This window comes from Lissotriton helveticus, chromosome 1_2, assembly GCF_964261635.1.
Source record: "Lissotriton helveticus chromosome 1_2, aLisHel1.1, whole genome shotgun sequence".
In the NCBI taxonomy this organism is placed as follows: domain Eukaryota; kingdom Metazoa; phylum Chordata; class Amphibia; order Caudata; family Salamandridae; genus Lissotriton; species Lissotriton helveticus.
The window spans coordinates 232,091,310-232,112,705 of record NC_136058.1 but is presented as its reverse complement, the minus strand read 5'-3'; the positions used below and the strand labels follow the sequence as shown (position 1 = coordinate 232,112,705).

At 41.2% G+C, this 21,396-nt stretch overlaps 1 protein-coding gene across 1 annotated transcript in view; it reads right to left on the bottom strand.

Annotated features, from left to right (window-relative positions):
- The window catches only part of LOC144800004 (cytochrome P450 4B1-like), a 334,268-nt gene that overhangs the window by 157,782 nt on the left and 155,090 nt on the right, over positions 1 to 21,396 (bottom strand). Inside the window, exon 3 of the mRNA XM_078671647.1 lies at positions 2,253 to 2,297. Coding sequence (XP_078527773.1) covers positions 2,253 to 2,297 — 45 coding nt within the window. The remainder of the gene's footprint in view (positions 1 to 2,252; positions 2,298 to 21,396) is intronic.

Sequence of the window (21,396 nt, the reverse complement as noted above, 5' to 3'; positions counted from 1 at the left end):
ATTTTATTTACCGTGGGACTCCCACTTCGACGATGGGGAATATTCAAGCATGTGAATCTATGAAAGACACCCTAATACTGGAGAACCAAAGTTGAAATATTTTTGAGAGGATACATTTTAGCAGGTCCCCCTATCTCTTCTTCTCCTGCAAAGTTGGCCTATGAAGTCATTGCAGTCTGGCATTATAAAACACAGAAAAAGGCCTTTCCCACTCAGGGGATTCAGTGGCATTTGAACTTTGCTCTCAAGTGTATCAGTGATCTCACTTGGAACCGCTAAGTAGCCAACAGCAGTTATGGATATCCAATTTGTTGTTATTGTTATTTGCCACTGATTCAACCACATTTTCTACATGTTTGGTATGGCCTCTTTCCTCGGTCCTTTAGCAGTGGAAAACAAAATAATATTTACCCAATGGTGGAAAATGGCCCTTGACCATTATGTTGCTGGCTGAGACAATAGATATCCTTGCGAATACTGTAGTGACCAGTGAAGCTTACATTAGCTACACATCTGTGGCTTCTTCCGATAAAACAGCATTTTGTAACATAATCCTAATAGTGTGAGGTGTGCATGATCCAGTGTCCCGACAGAAAGATCTTGTTGCCATTCCAGAGAGTCTTATGGATTCTCATTCAGTCAACATGATTCTGCTATTGTCAACTTTAGGTTGAATCACAACAGAACAAGCATAGGAAACTGCAGGCAAAAGTGAAACATATCACTGGTAGAATTGCTATGTTACCAGGCACAAACAGTTTCAACTTGATCCAGTTACAGAACAAGAGCCGGGTTTATACTGCAGAATATATACATAAAGTGGAAGCGATACAAGAGGATCTGCTACCAATTAAATTAAAAAACAAGTGAGAACAACACAGATTCCCACTTCTGGTAAGAAACTGCCAGTTCAGCGGATGTTCAAATCCCGAGGGGACACAAACTAGATCCATTAGAAACCATTTGTCACTGTAATTTGCATCAGGTATCATGGTATGGTATGGCTACTTAATGAGTGATATTAGACTTTGGCTACTAATTAGGGTTATATGTATCAAGATACTGGTCACAAAAAGTGGTCGCAATTTGCAACCAGTCTTTTTGCGAACTGACCTATGTACTAATAGATTCGTTTGCAAAATTCCAATTCAGAGGGAATCACAGTCTGGCATACCCAATACATTTTGATTAGGCAGATTACAAATGGCGACTCATTCTGAATGACCAATATTACATGGATGAAGGCCTGCAAGGGCCTTCAGACCACCGTCCCTGTGATTGCCTTAAAAAAAAGGAAACTTTTTTTAAAGCTGTTTGACTCCCCTAAAGAAAACGGAGTAGCTTTTAAAAACAAAAACGTTTTGATTTTGCAAAAGTTTCAGTGAGAGTTGGCAGTGGTCCCCTGGACCACTGAATATTTCCCTCTGAAACTTGCACCCCATGTCACACATGGATCCAAAGGGGACCCCTTTCCTTATGTGACCCTCAGTAAGGAAATGGTAACTTTTCAATGGTTGCATACATCTGGTATCAAATCACAATATAGACAACATGGCCCTTCCTAGTTGCCATTCAGTATCTGGTTGCAATCCCATTTTAGGAGTCGATGAAGCTTTATCATCTCCTAAAATGAGTTCTGTGCATGAGAACTTTTTTTTTGCAGTTGAAAACGCTGAATCAGGGTCGAATGTATCTGGTGCTAAATGCACTAGAAGTAAAACAGTAGGGTGGGCAGTGACCTTGACATTTTTCTTCCATCACTGCACACTCACTGCACACCCTCCAGCTGAGATATCCCTTTACTTACACTGATTATCAGCAGTGGTTGTGTGGATCAGTCTCCGCATCATCTGCCTTTACAGACTGTTAATACATTTCTCTTTTATCAAGCTTCTGATATGAAAAGAAGTAACAGCAGAACATCACTTAAATAAGAATTCCTATGAAACCTTGGTTTGCCCATTACATGTCAAACCACATGAGTACAACATTAGATCTTCCGAAGAGTGACGTTAATCATATCATAGGAGAAACAAGTAATAGTTTAATGGAACAACATTCTTAAAAATGAGCATTACTCTATAAATCGCACACAGACAAAAAGCACACAGGTATTTAGTTAATATGGCCCCAACTATTTGTCGACATCCATCATACAATTTAAAGCTTGTAGCTATGCACAATGCACCGACACATAATTTCTTTCCTCCACAGTATTTCAGAAAGAAGTTTAGAATCATTTCCATACGTACCAATCCAGGGTACTACGAAATTGTACTCCGTTGCACTCTTGGGATCTAGGGAAAATAATATAACATAGCGAAGAGTGTTAGAAACGGATTTCGGGTACAGTTTTGCTAAGTAAAATACATCATGAACAAATAGGTGTATATTCTTTAAAATATTTTTATGGAACAACTGTAAAAACACTTTGTAATTGTGTAATGTGTTGCCAGTGCTACTTACTTGAGGTAATGCAATGGCTCCATATTCTACTGTCTTGTTAAAGCCCCATCAAATTGTCATTAATGTCCACGTTTATCAGTTTTGGTAATCACATTCAAATCTGCATGCAACAAGTTCTGAGGTCCAATAGAGGGAATACTAGGACAGCTATTTTAGCGTTTTTTCACTTATCATTAAATGTGGCAAAACTGGATTGTGCATTTTAGTAATAACAACCATGTAGTGTATTAGGACAGCTGAATGAATTCTTTGCCCTTTTGTTTCAGTGCCTAATTGGCAGTCAGACCAGGGAAGAGTCGAAATTCATAATACTTCTCTTGGATCCGGATTGTCAGAGTAGTGCAAACCTGACAATTTCTTGGGATGGGTGAAATCAAATTATAGTCACGTGGGGAGGGGGGGGCGGAAACACCCATTAATTGGTCTACCATGAGATAAATAAAAAACTAAAACTCAGATTCGTGATAAGGAAGGGTCACTGAAGCAAAATAGCATTTTGAATCAATTCTGTTACAGCACAAATGTGCTAATTGCATACTGTCTTGCTTCATGTTTACATCTCACCTGGGTCTTGTGGGCTGCAAAGCACCTTCTAGAGGCGACTCATTCAATGTCAGAGGTAGGCATTTGAACATCTCACAAGAGTTTATTCTAATCCGTGCATACAGCAGCTTGGCTTAGGGCAGTTTCAGGTTTTTAAAATCTCTCAAAGCGTGATGAAAACCCACACTGCAACCCACATGCGACAGTCAATGTTACGCCACTTGCACAGTTTTTATGCAGATTTACAGTGGACTTACCAAAAACCCGGTTACTGGCCATGCATTAGGAACCAGCGCACACACACACTGGGAGGTGTATGGCAGCCTCCCAATGCCTAGAGGTCCTAATACGCCAGCATTCGAAGTCCAGAAAAGCAACAATCTGGTTAGTTCAGTAGTAATAGTTTACAAATGTCCCTCAGAGGGCGTGCAGTGTGGCTGCAGTAGGATCTACTCTACATATGACGTCACAAGAACTTGACATGCAGTCTTGGTGGAGTGAGTGTGATCAGAAGTGAGACAAGTGTGAGGCGGGTTACTAGGTCTAGTGTGTGTGGGCAAGATCAGTGAGGGAGAGGAATGTGATTTTAAGACATTGGGGCCCATTAGGATGGCGGGCGGATTGCCCCTGCCAGGCGGGCGGTAGTCACCGCCAGCCTTGTGGGGGCAATCCGCCCGCCATCCGCACCTGAATTCCCCCCGCCATATTAGGATGGCGGGGGGACCGTGGCGGACGGAAAGACCGTCCGCCGCTTTTCCGCCCCGGTCGTCTGGCGACCGGGGCGGAAAAGGTTTAATATGGTGACGGTGTCTAATAGACACCGCCAGCCATATTATGATGGGCTTGTGTAGATGCCCAATTCAAAAGAGAGAGACCCCTTGGAACCAGGGGAATAGGGTACTTGTCAACAGTGAAGTAGAATTATCCCTTGGCAAAATTCATTCATTAAGCCCACATGTTAATTTTTAACATTTGACATTAGACAAGATAAGACAACAAGTAAGTATATAAAAAACTTGTAACAAATTTATTGTTCTGTTAAAAACAAAGAGAAATCACATATTAAAAAATAATAGTACCATATCACAAGTTATATAAAAAAGGGGAAAAGGGGAAAACCTTTTTCCTTTACAGTATTAGATAAAACACGACAAGATTTATCGACAGAGGATAACAATTTGAAACCAAACTAACAGTACCACATGGCTGGTCAGATTATACTACAACACAAAAGAGAGACACATGAAGACAATAAAGTTTTGTCATTGAAACTAAAGCACATCAAGTATCTTGATCTCAGACTACCAATCTTAGGCACATATACTTTTTGCACTGTACAGAATTGGCACGGTTACTCAATTGTGCAGGTTATATTGCGTCGACGCGTTTCGATGGCTTATTTCATTTTCTTGCCATCTTTTTCAAGACTGTTTTGTTAAGTCTCTCTTTATCAGCGGCACTGGATGGTTGCCTTAAAATTTGAAAAGTCCTGCGAGTAAACATATTACTGTCAGTATTTATTTTCTATGTTTCTAGTTTAGACATTAATTGCAAAACAGCCTCATGACGTAACTGATATCTATCCATCTCAAATACTACACATCTTATTTGTACACATTTATTAGAGGTCTGTAGTGATAACTCCACAATCATTATCGTTATTCTTAAATGACACATGCAACTTTATAGGGCTGACGTTAGTCTCATCATTTCCGGTCGTCTTTGCACCTACATTTATTTGTCCAGTATTATCATGTGTGCTTGTGGTTTTCATCTTAGGTATACTCCCTCCCCACGGGCCAAATCCCTCTCCATGGGCTTAAACTTGTTGGGAGAAAACCGGGGGTTTAACATTTTAAGTATTCCGCTTCCCTGCTCGTCTTCATTATCACCTTTTTTTTCCACTTTTTAACCAAAAAGGTGCGATATATTTGTAGCAGTTATTACCTTTTATTTCATATTTGACAAAGGGCTTTTCTGGATATCCCGCATCAGCATGGTGAAATCAGAGGCTATTCTGAAAAACAATAAATTATCTTTTCACTTTGCTCTTTGAGCAGAACAATGCCTGTTCATTACGAACCCTATTTTTACCTTCGTTACTGCTGTGGGATTTCTTATTATTTCTTCTTGTCCCAAAGTGGTGAAATCTTACATCCAGCGTACAAAAGGGATATCTGTAATTGGGTTTAGTATTTATATTTTTATCGTGCATCTACATCTTCATGACTCATATCATGTGAGCTCTTCTAACATTTTATTTGTTTTTCACAGTATGTATTGCTAATTACATGCCCGGATTTACCGGTTTTTATTGATGTTTCCTTATTGGATATCTGTTTAAAATGACGGACGGGTCATGACTGCTTGATTTAAAACCCACGCTGTTTTCTATCTTTGCTTGTATCTGGGAACAAATAACAAGCATTGTGCGATTACAAAGACTGATCTTTATAGATTTATTTTGTCTTTTTGCCTATTGCGTCTATTACACAACCCACCTTTCTCCTTGGATTACAGCGTCTTAGTGGGGTGGATACTTCGCTGCATCAAATCTTATTTTGTCGTATCTGTGGGGTTGAAGGATATATAGGGGCTAGAATTAGTTTGCATGCTTGCAGACCTTCAGTGTTAGGTAATGTTACTAGTCTCAACCCGGGGGCTACATCATTCTACCACCTCTTATCTTGTGCGTGTTACCGCCACAGCTTCTCCACACCCGACCAGCGTTTCTCTCTAGTTCGTCAGATTGTCCGGTAAGATTTCTAATTACCCGCTCTTTTTCCTCCTTTTTTATATCCCTTCAATTAGTTTAATTTTTATCAGCTGGTCTCCTTCACTAGCGGGCGGATATCATTTTCATTCCGTTTCCGCTTCCTGTCTGTCCTAGGCGTTCCATGCCTCGTTTTCATATTTTTCAGCGTAGCCACGCCTCGTCAAGGCCCGCTGTTGTTTACATGAATCAACCTCGTTTTGGATTAACATCTCACCTCGTTATGTTTTGCGTTAGAGGGCCACACGTGACATCTTCTATTATTACTGTAACCGTAATAATAGTACAATATTATCCCCGATGTACTGTTTAAATGTACGATCGAATTATTAATTTTTTAAAGGCTACATGACGGATAGATATTTCTTTCACCGTTTTCTGCATGTTAAACTGACCTAATATTTATTCTCAGTTATTGGTAAACGTACCAATAGTACCCTATTGCCAGTATCTAGCCGATGTATATTTCTGAACCGTCCACTGCTTAGATAGCTGACCTTTTGGATTTTCTCAGTTATTGGCTACTATTTTCATCCAATCTTCTTTTGAATTCAACCCTTTATCTACTGTATCTAAAAAACACATGTACCATTGTTCACGTGTTTTTCTTAGGGCATCTAAATTCCCTCCTCTTCTACTGACAGTTATTCTTTCTAAAATAAACCATGTGAACTCGTTACAGCCATGGTTTTCCTTCTGATAATGGTATGATAGGGGTGCATTTTCTTTTTTGTTTTTTATTGAAGATCTTTGCTCCAATAGTCTTATCCGGAGCTCCCTGCCTGTCTCCCCTACATAGCCTAAACCACAGGGGCAGACAAGCAGGTATACTACATTTTTGCTTCTGCAATTGTTCAGACTTCTGGGGATCAAAGTTTTTCCATTGAATATTAGTTTCTTTGTTACCATACAATTGGAACATATTGAGCACGACCCACATTTGTGGTTACCTGTTGCTTTATTGTGGTCAACCAAGGTAGTTTGTACAGAACTTGGCATGTTTTTGTATGTTTTCACTAAGGCGTTCTTGATTGTTTTATTTCGCCTAAACGAAAACAATGGTTTCGGTATTGGTGCGGGCAGGCCTGTATTGATGATCTTCCAATTACGATTAACTATATTTTTTATTTTGTTGCTGAGGCCAGAATATTGACTTACGAACACAATTCTGTTGTCGGCCTTGTTTCTATTGACCCTATCTACCTCTAGTAAGTTGTCTCTGTTATAGAATCTGGCCCTCTTCATAGATTGTTTTATTAACCTCTTGGGGTAACCCCTTTCGCCTAATTTATGACTCATAACTTCAGCATGGTGGTAAAAATCAGTCAGGCTCGTGCAATTACGGCGTAGCCTCAAGAATTCTCCAAAGGGAATATTATCCTTTTGGGATTTGGGATGGTTGCTCTGATACTGTAAGAGGGTGTTTTTATCTGTCGGCTTTGTATACAGTTCAACTTCCAAAAACCCATTAACCTCTTTGATTTTTATGTCTAGGAATTCCACACTTTGGGCACTGTAGTGTGCGGTGAATTTTAAATTGCTGTCGCCCAGATTTAGCCACTCCAAAAAAGTCAGTAGATCCTCACTGGCACCGTTCCAGACAAAGATGATATCATCTATGAACCGGTGCCAGAGGGACACATTCTCGTAGAATGGTGCCATTTCATTGTAAATATGTTGTTCTTCAAAATGTCCAACATATAGGCATGCCAGACTCGGGGCACATGTAGCCCCCATACTGGTCCCCTTCACCTGCTTGAATAGCTCATCTTTGAAAAGAAAAAGGTTGTTTTTTAATACCAGTTCTACACAGCCAAGAATGAAGTCTTTGTTTCCACCCCCAAGATCCTCACCCTCAAGGATAGATGACAACACTTGAATGGTATGATCTTGGGGGATGTTGGTATACAAAGCTTCGATATCTAAGGTGACCAGTAACTGGGTCACCTTATCGAAGCTCATTCCTTCCAATATTGAAATGGTATGTGCTGTGTCTTTCAAGTAGGACCGTTGTTGCTGGACTAAGGGCCGTAAGAAGAAGTCAGCATACTTGCTGAGGGGCTCCAATAGGGACCCCAAACTACTCACTATTGGCCGCATGGGCGGATCTAGCGTGTTTTTATGAATTTTAGGCAACCCGTAGATTGCCGGGGTGATAGGGTTGTTGTTTGAAAGGAATTTATATTCGTCTTCACAGATCCAGTCATTATCTTTCCCCTCTTTTAAGAAGGTGGCTACCTCACGTTTTAATCCCTCCAGCACTCTAAATGATGCGGGGATATAATGTTCTTTAACATTTAGCAATGCCTTCATTTTGTTATCATAATCAACAGTATTAAAGACCACAACCCCACCGCCCTTGTCAGCGGGTTTTATTGTTACATGTTCGGAGTCTTGTAGGTTCTTCAAAGCAGTTCTATGTAATTTGGATAAATTATTGGACTGTGACTGAATGTTATCAAAACTGTTTTTGATCTCTATTTCTACTATTCTTTCAAATAGTTCCACATTTTTATCAACTTGATTCAAATTTGGGGTAAAATTCGATTTGGGTTTAAAGCCTGTTCTATTGTAACTAGGTTCATATACCTTGTCTGCAAAGAACCTGTTTAGCCTAATTTTTCTAAAGAAACATTTGATGTCCTTCTCTTATTCGAATTTATTTGGTGGAGCAGTTGGGGCAAAGCTAAAACCATATTTTAGGACCTCCTTTTCCTCTTTTGACAGCACTCTATCCGAGAGATTTATGATGGGAAACTGGTTTACCTCCAGTATTTCGCATTTCTTGTTTTCAAAAAGTTGGGGGTATTCTGGTTTGGAGGTGCATGGTTCCTCATCGGTTCCTCCCTGGGGAAATTCCGATAGCCTCTTCTCCCCCTTAAACAGATATCCAATAAGGAAACATCAATAAAAACAGGTAAATCCGGGCATGTAATTAGCAATACATACTGTGAAAAACAAATAAAATGTTAGAAGAGCTCACATGATATGAGTCATGAAGATGTAGATGCACGATAAAAATATAAATACTAAACCCAATTACAGATATCCCTTTTGTACGCTGGATGTAAGATTTCACCACTTTGGGACAAGAAGAAATAATAAGAAATCCCACAGCAGTAACGAAGGTAAAAATAGGGCTAATATTAGCAGTCGTAATGAACAGGCATTGTTCTGCTCAAAGAGCAAAGTGAAAAGATAATTTATTGTTTTTCAGAATAGCCTCTGATTTCACCATGCTGATGCGGGATATCCAGAAAAGCCCTTTGTCAAATATGAAATAAAAGGTAATAACTGCTACAAATATATCGCACCTTTTTGGTTAAAAAGTGGAAAAAAAAGGTGATAATGAAGACGAGCAGGGAAGCGGAATACTTAAAATGTTAAACCCCCGGTTTTCTCCCAACAAGTTTAAGCCCATGGAGAGGAATTTGGCCTGTGGGGAGGGAGTATACCTAAGATGAAAACCACAAACACACATGATAATACTGGACAAATGTAGGTGCAAAGACGACCGGAAATGATGAGACTAACGTCAGCCCTATAAAGTTGCATGTGTCATTTAAGAATAACGATAATGATTGTGGAGTTATCACTACAGACCTCTAATAAATGTGCACAAATAAGATGTGTAGTATTTGAGATGGATAGATATCAGTTACGTCATGAGGCTGTTTTGCAATTAATGTCTAAACTAGAAACATAGAAAATAAATACTGACAGTAATATGTTTACTCGCAGGACTTTTCAAATTTTAAGGCAACCATCCAGTGCCGCTGATAAAGAGAGACTTAACAAAACAGTCTTGAAAAAGATGGCAAGAAAATGAAATAAGCCATCGAAACGCGTCAACGCAATATAACCTGCACAATTGAGTAACCGTGCCAATTCTGTACAGTGCAAAAAGTATATGTGCCTAAGATTGGTAGTCTGAGATCAAGATACTTGATGTGCTTTAGTTTCAATGACAAAACTTTATTGTCTTCATGTGTCTCTCTTTTGTGTTGTAGTATAATCTGACCAGCCATGTGGTACTGTTAGTTTGGTTTCAAATTGTTATCCTCTGTCGATAAATCTTGTCGTGTTTTATCTAATACTGTAAAGGAAAAAGGTTTTCCCCTTTTCCCCTTTTTTATATAACTTGTGATATGGTACTATTATTTTTTAATATGTGATTTCTCTTTGTTTTTAACAGAACAATAAATTTGTTACAAGTTTTTTATATACTTACTTGTTGTCTTATCTTGTCTAATGTCAAATGTTCAAAATTAACATGTGGTCTTAATGAATGAATTTTGCCAAGGGATGATTCTACTTCACACTTGTGTAGATGCCGCCACGGAAAGGCATGTGGGCTTCACTCTGGGGGTCCCCTGTGGGCCCCCAGAGTGAAGGAGAGGTGGGGGTGCACACGGGGAGGGGTACCCCCCTTCATTTGCATAAACAAAGCGTCAGGCACCGCGCGGTGCCTGCCGCTTTGTCTACGCAAATGCATTAGCATTTAGCATTTAGCATTGTGGCGGGCGGTGCAGAGAGCACCACCCGCCACAATTCTATAAATGCAGGATGTACCCACCACTGTGGCAGGCTCATCCTAATACCCGCCACGGGACCCCCGCCCTTATGGCGGGCGGTCCCAAACCCCGGTAGGATGAAGGGCGGACAAAGTCCGCCCGTCATCCTAATAGGCCCCATAGTGAGGGTGTGATGTGTCAATCTGAGTGTGTTCTTCCCTGAGCTAAAGAGTGGAATTGAAGGTGGTTTAATAAATGAGTGAGCTGTACAAATCATGGCTGAGAACTCAAGCTTGAACACAATGAATACATCCAGGCTGAAGGCGATGTAGAAATCCTTCTGGAGATGAAGGGAAATAATGGCTGAGTGTGATTGACAAATCCAGACTGGCAATAGAAATCAAAGCAACAGAGGATAGAGAAATTCAAATCTGAATCAATGAGGCATGGCAATGCAAAACAGAAGGCAAGTCATTAAAGCAAGCACAATATTTGAAGTAATTCGCAGTGATATGACACTCCACCCAGTTCTATTTCTTGGTGCACTCCCTTCATTCAGTGTCTCTACCCCGTTGCCCAAGACAACCACTTGTTCTGCAGAGATGCTTCTTGCAGAAGAAAGCCTCCGTCTGTCCCATCTGTTTGGGACATGATCTACTTTCTACTGTGCCCTTGAATGGAGCATCCACGTCTTGGATGATCGGGAGTTGCAGGCCATCTGCCAGTGGAGGGAGGGCCTTTGGCTCTCCTCTCCACTCCACCCCTTCATTCTCCTATACTAGATTAAGTGAGAATCTATCAGAAAATGCATTCTTATGTGAGGATGCAGTTAAGGTTACTCGCAGTTGACCACTGTCACTGCTCATGTGAGGAGAGTGAGTTTAATGGGGTGGAGCCATGACTTCAGACAGGGGAATTCAGGAGGACAAGTGTTACACCAAATCGGGGATAATCAACTGACTAAATTAGCAGCACTAGTTTACAGAAAAGTAATTTTGTGCACACACCACCCAATCCAATGACAAATTGCACATCCTCCCAATCGGTACACTACAAATAATAATAATCCACATTTGTAAAGCGCACAACCACCCGTAAGGGTCTCTAAGCGCTGGGGGCAGTCGGGAAGATTAAGCAAGCTATTGCCCAGAGTCACATGGCGCTGGGCTAACCTGCCGCCGGTGCCGGGGATCGAACCGTGATCCCCAGATTCCGGAGTCAGTCGCCCTAGCCGCGGCGCCACACAGTCCTTACCACATGCACCCAGCATACTCCTGATATCTCATGATCTGAATTTCACTGAACAACACAATACCTTTACAACGTAACCATTACAACGTAGGCACCATTACATCGCATGCCATTACAACACATATACCATTACAACGCAAGCCACTGCAATGTACAGCATTACAACGCATGCTTTAACAATGCATTTGTAAGTATAGGATGGTAAGTATTTGTTTGGTAGTTGTATGCATTTTTAATTAATAATCTGTTATTTTTAAGTATATTATTTTATATTTTTTATGTGTTTTAAATATTTGATATGTTAATAAAAGGCGGTTATTGTTTATTTTAATACTCAGGTATAAAATGTAATATTGAAGTAATTTGAAAAAGGTGTTTAATGTTTATTCTTATGATTATTCTAATACTCAGGTATTAAACGTAATACTAAAGTAATTTTAAGATGTGTTTTAAGCATTTAATATGTTTAAAAAAGTTGTTGTTGGTTATTTTAATGCTCATGTATTAAATTTAATATCAAAGTAATTTTAAATAAATGTTTATATGTATGTATGTTTTAATACTCATTTATTAAATGTAATATTAAAGTAATTCAAAAAAAGGTGTTTAATCTTTATTGTGATGTCTATTTCAATACTCAGGTATTAAATTTAATACTAAAGTAATTTTAATATGTGTTTAAAATATTTAATATGTTAAAAAAGATGGTTATTGATTATGTTAATACTGAGGTATTACATTTTATATGAAAGTAATTTAAATATATGTTTAAAATATTTTATATTTGTTTAAAAAACATTGTTTTTGTTTATTTTACTACTCAGGTATTATATTTAATACTAAAATAATTTTAAAATGTTTTTAAAATATTTAAGATGTTATAAGACAAGGTTGTTATTGTTTATTTTAATACTTGGCTATTTAAATAAATATTAAAGTATTTTTATATTAAAAATTAGATATTAATTTATAAGTATATATAAGTTTGAAAAAATTATAAGATAGAGATATTATTGTGTAAATAAGAAAAAAAGATACTGTTCATACCAAATAAATATAATTAAACATGAAGAAAGATACAAGACATAATTAATTAATAAGATATTTTTATTAACAATCTTAATATTTTATATTATACAAATACATTATTTAAAGAAAATCAGAAAATAGTTTAAATACTTAAATAATTAACGAAAATAAATAGGCAAATTAGTATGTACATTTACATTTTTTAACACATTTTTGGGAATTTTTCCCACGCTTTTCCATTACAATCAATGGTAGAAAATGCCCTTTTTTCATTTTTACAGAAAGGCATGACGTTGCCGCATAAACATATCTTTCGTCATTACGGGGATCATCGCTCTACGGATCAGATGCAAGGGAGATCTCCGTCAAGGCAAGACAATTTAAAAACATTTAAATACATAGGGGGTGATTACAATGGCGGGCGGGTCGCCACCGCCGGGCCGGCAGTGGCGATCCGCCCGCAATCCCATTTGGATTTACCCCCGCCACATTATCATTTCGGGGGTACTGCGGCGGACTGAAAGTCCGACTGCCACTTTTCTGCTGGTCGCCAATTGTTACGATTGTCGGCTGGGCAGAGCTGGGGCATAATATGGTGGTGGTGCCTGGAAGGTATTATGATGCCTGATGATGCGATGCCGCCATGGAAAGGCTGGTGGGGATGTGCTTTGGAGGCATGTTGCGGGCACCCGGGGGGTTAGGGGGCTGCAGTTGGGGGGTACCTTTGGTACCCTCCTTTATTACCATGCACAAGGTGGCAGGCACCACGCAGTGCCTGCCATGCTGTGCATGGCAATGCACAACATGCCTCTTTGGCATTGTGGCGGGTGCTGCTTACAGCAGCACCCGCTGCAATGTCAAAGCGGCGGAATGCTACCGCCAGGGTGGCGGTCGCATCCTAATTGGTGGGGCAGGAGCGCTGCACCAATAGGGTGGCGGGCATCCTAATGGGCCCCTTAATGTAGTGGTAATGTTTATTGTAAGGAGAGAGGATGGACGTAGATAGATGTAATAAATGTGTTTTAGGTGCTTTTGTTGTGTATTCACCAACTATTTCACTCCAGTAAAGGTTGAAGTAGTAGGCCTATGTCGGGTCTCGTTTTTTTGAAAAAAAATTGTTTAATAAAGTTATTAACAATGTATACATTAAAAACATTAATAAACAAAAGTTTTTCGAAAGGTTACATTTTTCTTTTTGCAACAGGTTTTTTAAAAAAAAGAAGGATTTATCGTTGTCGCTATTAGATGTATTTTTAATATGATTGTAATAAAAAAGATTTCCATTTTGGAAAATTGAAGATCGGATAGTTTAACATCCACTTCTTTTTCGTTTTTGGATTTTGGATGTGTGAATTAAATTTATTCTACATGGATTCTCGGCGATGGATTATGGAACATTGAATCTAAATCAAATTGTTTTCGGATAGGATTGCATTGTTGGATTTTGTTTTGTTTTTTGCAGCAAAACAAAAAAATGTTGGTATTTTTTAGGTGGGCGTTTTTTTTAGGTATGGACAGATTTTTTTTAATAAAAAAAGTTGCACATTAAAAAAGTAAGTATCGGATTCTGGATTTACCAAAAGGAATGTGGATTATTGCTATTGGATTTAAAAAAGAAAAAGGACTCTTGGTGAAAAAATGGATGGAATATAAGTCCAAGAGTTGAAAAAAGAAGACATATGAAGGTAAGGAGACCTGGCATTTATTTTTAATTTAAAAATGTTGAAAAAAAAGGCCAAATGAATTAGTGTTCTATTTTAGGGCAAAACAGGCAAGTAAGATAGTGTAGAAATGGAGGATGTGTGCAAGATTATCAAGGTAGTCTTAAGCCACCATCAACGTAAACGGTTGAACTACACCCAATGGTCTTTCAGATATTTCCTTTGTTCTTTTAGAAATACGTAGGTTCAGACAACCTGTTAATGATTGCGACATTCTAATTTCTTGGAAACTTTGTTGTTTCTTCAAAATTTCCAAGAAATGATAATAATTAGGATGAGGTTTGCTAATTGATTTATTGATGGAGTTGTGCCATCCCTAAAGGGCATTGTTTATTTTTGCTTCTCCCTCTAAGAAGGTTGTGTAGCAGTTCCAACACTCCATATGGAAACAGTGCTTCCTCCTGCGACCCGACCTGCTTAGATGGCCAATCCATGTGTCTTCAAAATAATTTAGAATAGGAGCCAATTTATCTTCGTTCGAGGTAAAGTATTCCGATTCTGTAATTGAAGTGTAGTACTTGTCTACACTGCCAGCAGGAACAAAGCAAAGGGCAGTTAGTTTGTTTAGTACAAACTGTAGTTTGCTATCTGATATATAATCCACAATTAGGGATGTTTTAGAATTTTTTGCCAATATGCCTGTGAAAGGTGAAAAAAACATCCTTGAATTTGGGTATTCATGTACAATTTGGAAATAGTAATAATCATAGGTAATTCAAAGTCAATTAGTATTTTCTAGGACTTTTGTTTGATGCTTTAGCTTTTATCACTGACAATAATTTAGTGTATGTTGAGGATTGTTTATCAAAGAGTAAAATGTAAACCAAGGGAACTATTGTGTTATTAATATATGCATGAATAGTGTATTTTTGGGTGAAAGGATGAAGCATGCTTTTAAACGTTTCATCCATCATCTAAATATCACTGTTCTTCAACCTTACAAGATTGTGAGATGTGCTAAATATTAGAATTCTCTTTTGAGGGTTTTTGTTGTCATGCAAAAGGAATGGTTCTTTAGTAACAGTTACATAGAGTTCCGGTGGAATGATTATGTCAGAATAGTTTTGGAGTGTTACTCTTTGTGGGTTACTTGCCTGTTTTTTCCGTTGTACAATTCTTCTCAGATTAGGAATTGTGGGCATACTACTTGCAACCTGTGGTGGAATGTGTAGGGCTCCCTCCCTCAAAACTGCACTACAGCGTTCATCGGAGGTGGATACAATATATTTAATTTCATTTTTTGTTTCTCTTACCTCAGTCTCAATTGCAGAGGCAGAGTGGTTATGTTCTGTGGTTCTTAAAACAGAGTCACCAAGAGTAACCGCTCTACCTGTGCAATGGGTTGAGTAGCATTGCACACACCTCCAATGACACCTGGGATCAAATAGTCTCTCCTTACAATAAATATACCCACTATGATTGATTAAAGGGTTTCCCCGGCTTGATGTTATATATTTGGTTTGACCTGACGTCATTTTCTGAAATGGAGTGAATAAACTGTTAGTTTATTTATTTTTTAGAAAACCTTTATTCAAAAAATAAGGAGATACATGCGCAGGCCCACAACCATCATGGCCGGCCGCAAAGACAAGCAATGAAAAACAGGAGAAATGCAGATCAATCGGCAAACAGGATATGTTAATTACAACAGAAGCGGTTGTGAGGCCTGTAACACAGGATATGAGGTTTTCACTTTTAAATTTGAAGAAGAGTAGGGGCTGCAACAACAAGGACATAGCACCTCACATCAAAAACACATAAGAGACAAGGGGGACACACCCCAGTTGCAGTCTGAGGCGGGCTATGACTGTAGTAACTAAATAATCAAGGCAGCCGTGACGGTAATACGAAACAATAGGCCAGAATACAATAAACAACGTTCCTAAATACCACCCCGGAGGGCCCACCCCAAAGAAGCGAGAGACAGGGGCTTTTGGAGAAGCCCGAAAAAGAGATAAGGTGCGAGACCAAGAGACAGCCAACCCTACTAAAGAGGAAAGAACCCTCCCAAAGCCAGAAAAGAGCGATAGGGACCATAGAACAAAACAAACTAAAATAACAAACCCCCCCCCACACCCGCCACCCTGCACCCCTGTAATGGCTACGGCCTAACCCACTAACAGCGTGCCTGTCGCCCCGAAACTACCCCACAGAAGGAAAAAAGTACAAGAAGTGGAGGAGGAGGGAAATGAACAACAAAGGAAGTAACATAAGTTTAGTGAAATGTCATAGATTCAGACCCGATAGCAGAGAGGGCGGGCCATACAAAAGGATATCCACAAGTGGAACAGCCGAAATACAATCCCACCGAACCACAGTGACCCGCCCATGAAGCAAGCGATGTCAACAAAATTTTTAAAAAGATAAGAACACAAGCAATGATCCTCCCAGGGAACCCAAACCCCCTACTCCAAAGGGAAATAAAACCGGAGGAGGGCCAAAATTATGTGTCCGAAACAGCCAGTCAGGATATACCCGGCCGCCCCACCCCCAACCCCGAATTAAAGCATAACCAAAGTCCAGCTCCCCCGTCTACCCATCACAGTATCAGCAAAGCAAACAACAGTAAGCAAAAAGAAAAAGCATTTTCAGCCTTGTCCCTTTCGATCCAACGTGCCAACGAGGTGCAATAGTAAAACAGCCTTCCGGAATGGGGTAAACAGCCGCAGGGACCACAACAGAACAAGGCGCTGTCCACCAATACCTGTCCAGCACAGAGTCATATGGTCCACAGATGTACAAAGAAGGGCAGTGCGCAGCAGCAATCCTCCAAATCTAAACAATCGAAGTATAAGCAACATGCCCAGGACACAGTAGTAAAAATCGCCGGCAGATCCCGAAGAGGTTGCAAGACATGGCGCCCAGAGGCGACGTCCCAGCCGCTGTATCAGTCCGGGAATCCCACATCTCTCCACAGCTATAGCAGACAGGGCCGCAGCGGTATCCAGCTCTCGCACCTCCAGCGCCTCCATGTATCTCTGGATAGGCTGCTCACAGCAATCGAGCCTTGGGTGTGGCGAAGCGCTCCGCATATGAACGCCATCTTGGTCAGTCGAGGATAGCGCAGACAAAATGGCATCTAGTCGGCCCCCCAGGTCCCGGGCATTATCACACACAACAGCTCGCAGGGTAACCAGAGCGCCCAAAATATCGCAAGTCTTCAAGGGCACCTCAGGAGATGAGGATGCTGTATCTCCTTGTACACGGGACTCGAAGACGAGCGGCAGCCCTCGAGCCCGTCCGCCGGCATCCCCCTTCAATAGCCCGTCATCCCATCGGCGCCCCGACAAGCATATCCAGGTCTTGGGGACATGGGCAGCACACTCCATACTGACGCTACACACGGTTGTAGTGCGGCGCCGGCCGTCTTAAACACCCTCAGCAGTAGGTCAGGCCATCAATTGCAATTTCCGATCGCTGGACTCAAAATGGCCCCCTTCACAGCACCGGAGAAGAAAGGGCTTCCAGAGTCGTCTAGGGGGAAGGATACAAATGTATCACTGGCGGCTGCGACGTCGAGCTAGCGTGGTGGTGAATAGGAGAGAAGCGCTCTGCTGCGGAAAACTCCGAGCGGCAGCCGCTCTCCGCCGGCCGATTCTGCTCTGCCTTCAGCGGCCGCCGTTGTCGTAGTCGGGGCCGGCCGGCTCCGAGAACAAAGACCCAGTCGCCGCCATTAAACACCAGAGCGGAAACAAGGACGCTCTACCAGTCCTGCCACAGGGAGCACGTCGGGGAGCATACCGTTGGATTCAGCATCACTTCCCAAGTCCAATACCATAACGCGAATACAGGATGAATTGCAGGATGGGTAGCGGTACGGAAGGAAGACGAGCGGGTCGGCGGAGCCGAGGGTTTAGGCGGCCATCATGGTTGCAGGCTAGGCTCCTCCCCTGTTAGTTTATTTTTAATTTCTTGTGTTTGCATGTTTAGAGTAAAAAATATACAGTACAATTTATGCAATTTATTGAACAGTTTAAAGTTAATGCTTTTTGAAGTTGTATTTAATGTTTTTAATGTGTTGCATTTCTAAATTTGATGGAATGTTATTTTAAAAAAGCTTTATTCGGATAGAAAAATGGTTACGTTGTTTTATTGATACATATTTCTAGTTTCTCACCTTTTGACCAGATGTTGCTTGATGTTTTTACTTTGGTTGATGGTTTTGTTTATTAGTTGATTCTGAAACGAAAAAGATTTTATGTGTTTTATCAGTCTTATGTTATTTTAACCCCTTGCCTGCGGGGCTAATTTCCCCCGCTGTGCTGGAGGGGGCGCGCACAGCGCCCCGGTGCTCATGACGAGCTCAGCTCGTCATGAGCCACGGTGGCCCTGTGCTCATGACGAGCTGAGCTCATCACAGCCACACCTGTTTCTTTTGTACGCTCAGCACAGCGGGGCAATCAGCCCCGCGTGCGAACGTTGTGGCCGTTATGAGCACACGCCACCGTGGCTCATGACGAGCTGAGCTCATCATGAGCATGGGAGGGCTTAAAGACTGTCTGCCGCTTTTCCGCGCGGTCAACGAGTTGACAGGGCAGAAAAGGGTTTAATATAGTGGCGGTGTCTGTTAGACACTGCCATCCATATTACAAAGCAGGCGGGGACATGCGGTGTTGGACATTGGGGGCCCGTTGCGGGCCCCCGAGGACTCTGGGTGGTGGGGGGTGCACATGGGGGTACCTATGGTAGCCCCAGCAGTTCCATGCCCAACATGCCTTCCTGGCATTGTGGCGGGCGGTGCTCAGTGCACCACCCGCCACAATGACAGGAATGCAGGATGCGCCCACCACTGTGGCGGGTGCATCCTAATTTCCTCCACGGGACCCCCGCGCTTATGGCGGCCGGTCTCGTTTGCCGATAGGGTGACGGGCGGACTTTGTCCTAATGACCCCCTAAGTATGTGAAGATTAACATATTTATTCACCTTTCAAAGGTATTTTTCTTTTGGAGAAGAGCATTTTGTTGAATTAAAATATATTTTTTTTTTGGTTCAATAACTTTATTGACATATTTTTTGATGTAAAAATTACTATGTGAAGTTACATGTTTTGATGCTTGACTTTTAGAAATGTTTTGATGTTTAATTTGTAAAATCTGGAAGAAAAAAATCTTTACATGTCATTTGAATGTAATTCTATATTGCAAACTTGTTTTTTCCTACAACATCATTGTTTTAGTCCTTTTTCGTGTAAATATAAAAAACAAATTACCTTGAAAATAATTTTCAGAAGGTCTTCTGTTGATTATTTTTCAAGAAAACATAGGGGGTCATTAGGATGACAGGCGTACTTAGTCCGCCCGCCATCCTATCGGGTCTAGGGACCGCACGCCGTAAGGGCGGGGGTCCCGTGGGTGGAATTAGGATGCGGCCACCACAGTGGCGGCCGCATCCTGCATTTATAACATTGTGGCGGGCGGTGCTCTCTGCACCTGTAGTGTAGTTCCTATATTCCCAATAGGCTCTGCGCATTGGAATAATGTATTCAGCAGTGTAGACGTAGGACTGAGGTCGACTAGGTTTCTACTGACTATATTAGACTTAAGTTTTTTGCCAGCTAGCTCAGAGGTCACTAGAAACGTTCTCGAATAAGCGAGGAGGAGTTTAACCTCCCTGGATAGACAAGAAGGGATTATCTTCTGACAACCATATAACATGACAACTTTGCTCCCTCAGAATAAGAGTGTATCTCTAGAGTCGTGTGAAAACAATAGACAGCTATTTCACTCAGTCAAGTGTGCATACTTAATTTCACCAGAGTGCAGAGAAAAGAGAGACGGGCGTTTTCAATAAAAGGTTGTTATTTATTGAGCAGTCTTCTTTCTCATGCAAGAGAAATGAATTGCCACAATTGCAATACTCATAGTAAAGTAAAGTGCGTACAGTAAAAGGAGGATTAAGAAATAATACTGTAAAAGCATTGATATGGTTTCTTAGCCATAAGATACTTTAAAATAGATAAAATATATACATACTTATATACATTGACTAACGTGCTCAACTGGTGCTTCTAAATACGCCTACCCCGGTGTACCTGACCTAAGCCTAATACGTGGGAAGGAGTAAGTAAGTAGCAGTTTAAGTTAAGTTGGTTTTGCCAAGAATCTGACTCAAGAATTCTCTTTAAGGATTTAGTCAGCTCCGTACCTGGGTATTAGAAAGCAGGAGGTCTTGTATCTATCTCTCAGGACTCCATATCCCAGTAACCCACGGAGGTTGGAAACACCGGAGCTGGATTTCTCGGCAGGAGAAAAGACAGCGTCTCTCTCAGTGCGTCAAAGAGGAGGGGCAGCGTCCGTGGGCTCTCGCATCAGCTGGGCTCTCGGGCAAGTAGATAGCTGCTCTGCTCCAAAACCACCACCGTGTGTTTGCTTAAGGCAACGTTGGTATATTTATACCTGAAAGGTGCCGGTTTTGACGTAAGGTTGGACATAAGACGTCAATAAAGATGTCACTAAGAACTGGCCGTTCTTAGAGTGCTCACAGGAGTTCAAGGACGAAATCAAAACAAAAGCAATGGGGAATTCCCAAAACCAATCCGAAGACCGGCCCACTCCACCCACCTCCGAACCAAAACCCCCCTCTAACAACCTTTGCGCCTGGAACCCAATCACCACTGAAGACACCATCCGCCTGATGAATTCCATCCACTTAGGATCGCCAAACAACCCTTGTCCCCACCACATCTTCAACAAAGCAGACTCCATCATCGCACCCCATCTCCGCAATGTCATCCACTGTTCCTTCAACTCCGCTACCTTCCCAGAAAGCTGGAAACATGCCGAACTCAGCGCCCTTCTGAAGAAACCCACGGCTGACCCAACCGAACTTAAGAACTACCGCCCCATCTCGCTCCTCCCATTCCCCGCCAAAGTCATCGAGAAAGCCGTCAACAGTCAGCTCGCCGCCTTCCTAGAATCCAACAAATCCCTCGACTCCTCTCAATCAGGCTTCCGAGCCAAACACAGCACCGAAACCGCCCTCATCGCAGCAACAGATGACATCCGAACACTACTGGACAACGGAGAAACGGTTGCTCTCATCTTACTCGACCTCTCCGCAGCCTTCGACACAGTCTGTCATAGCACCCTCATACAACGC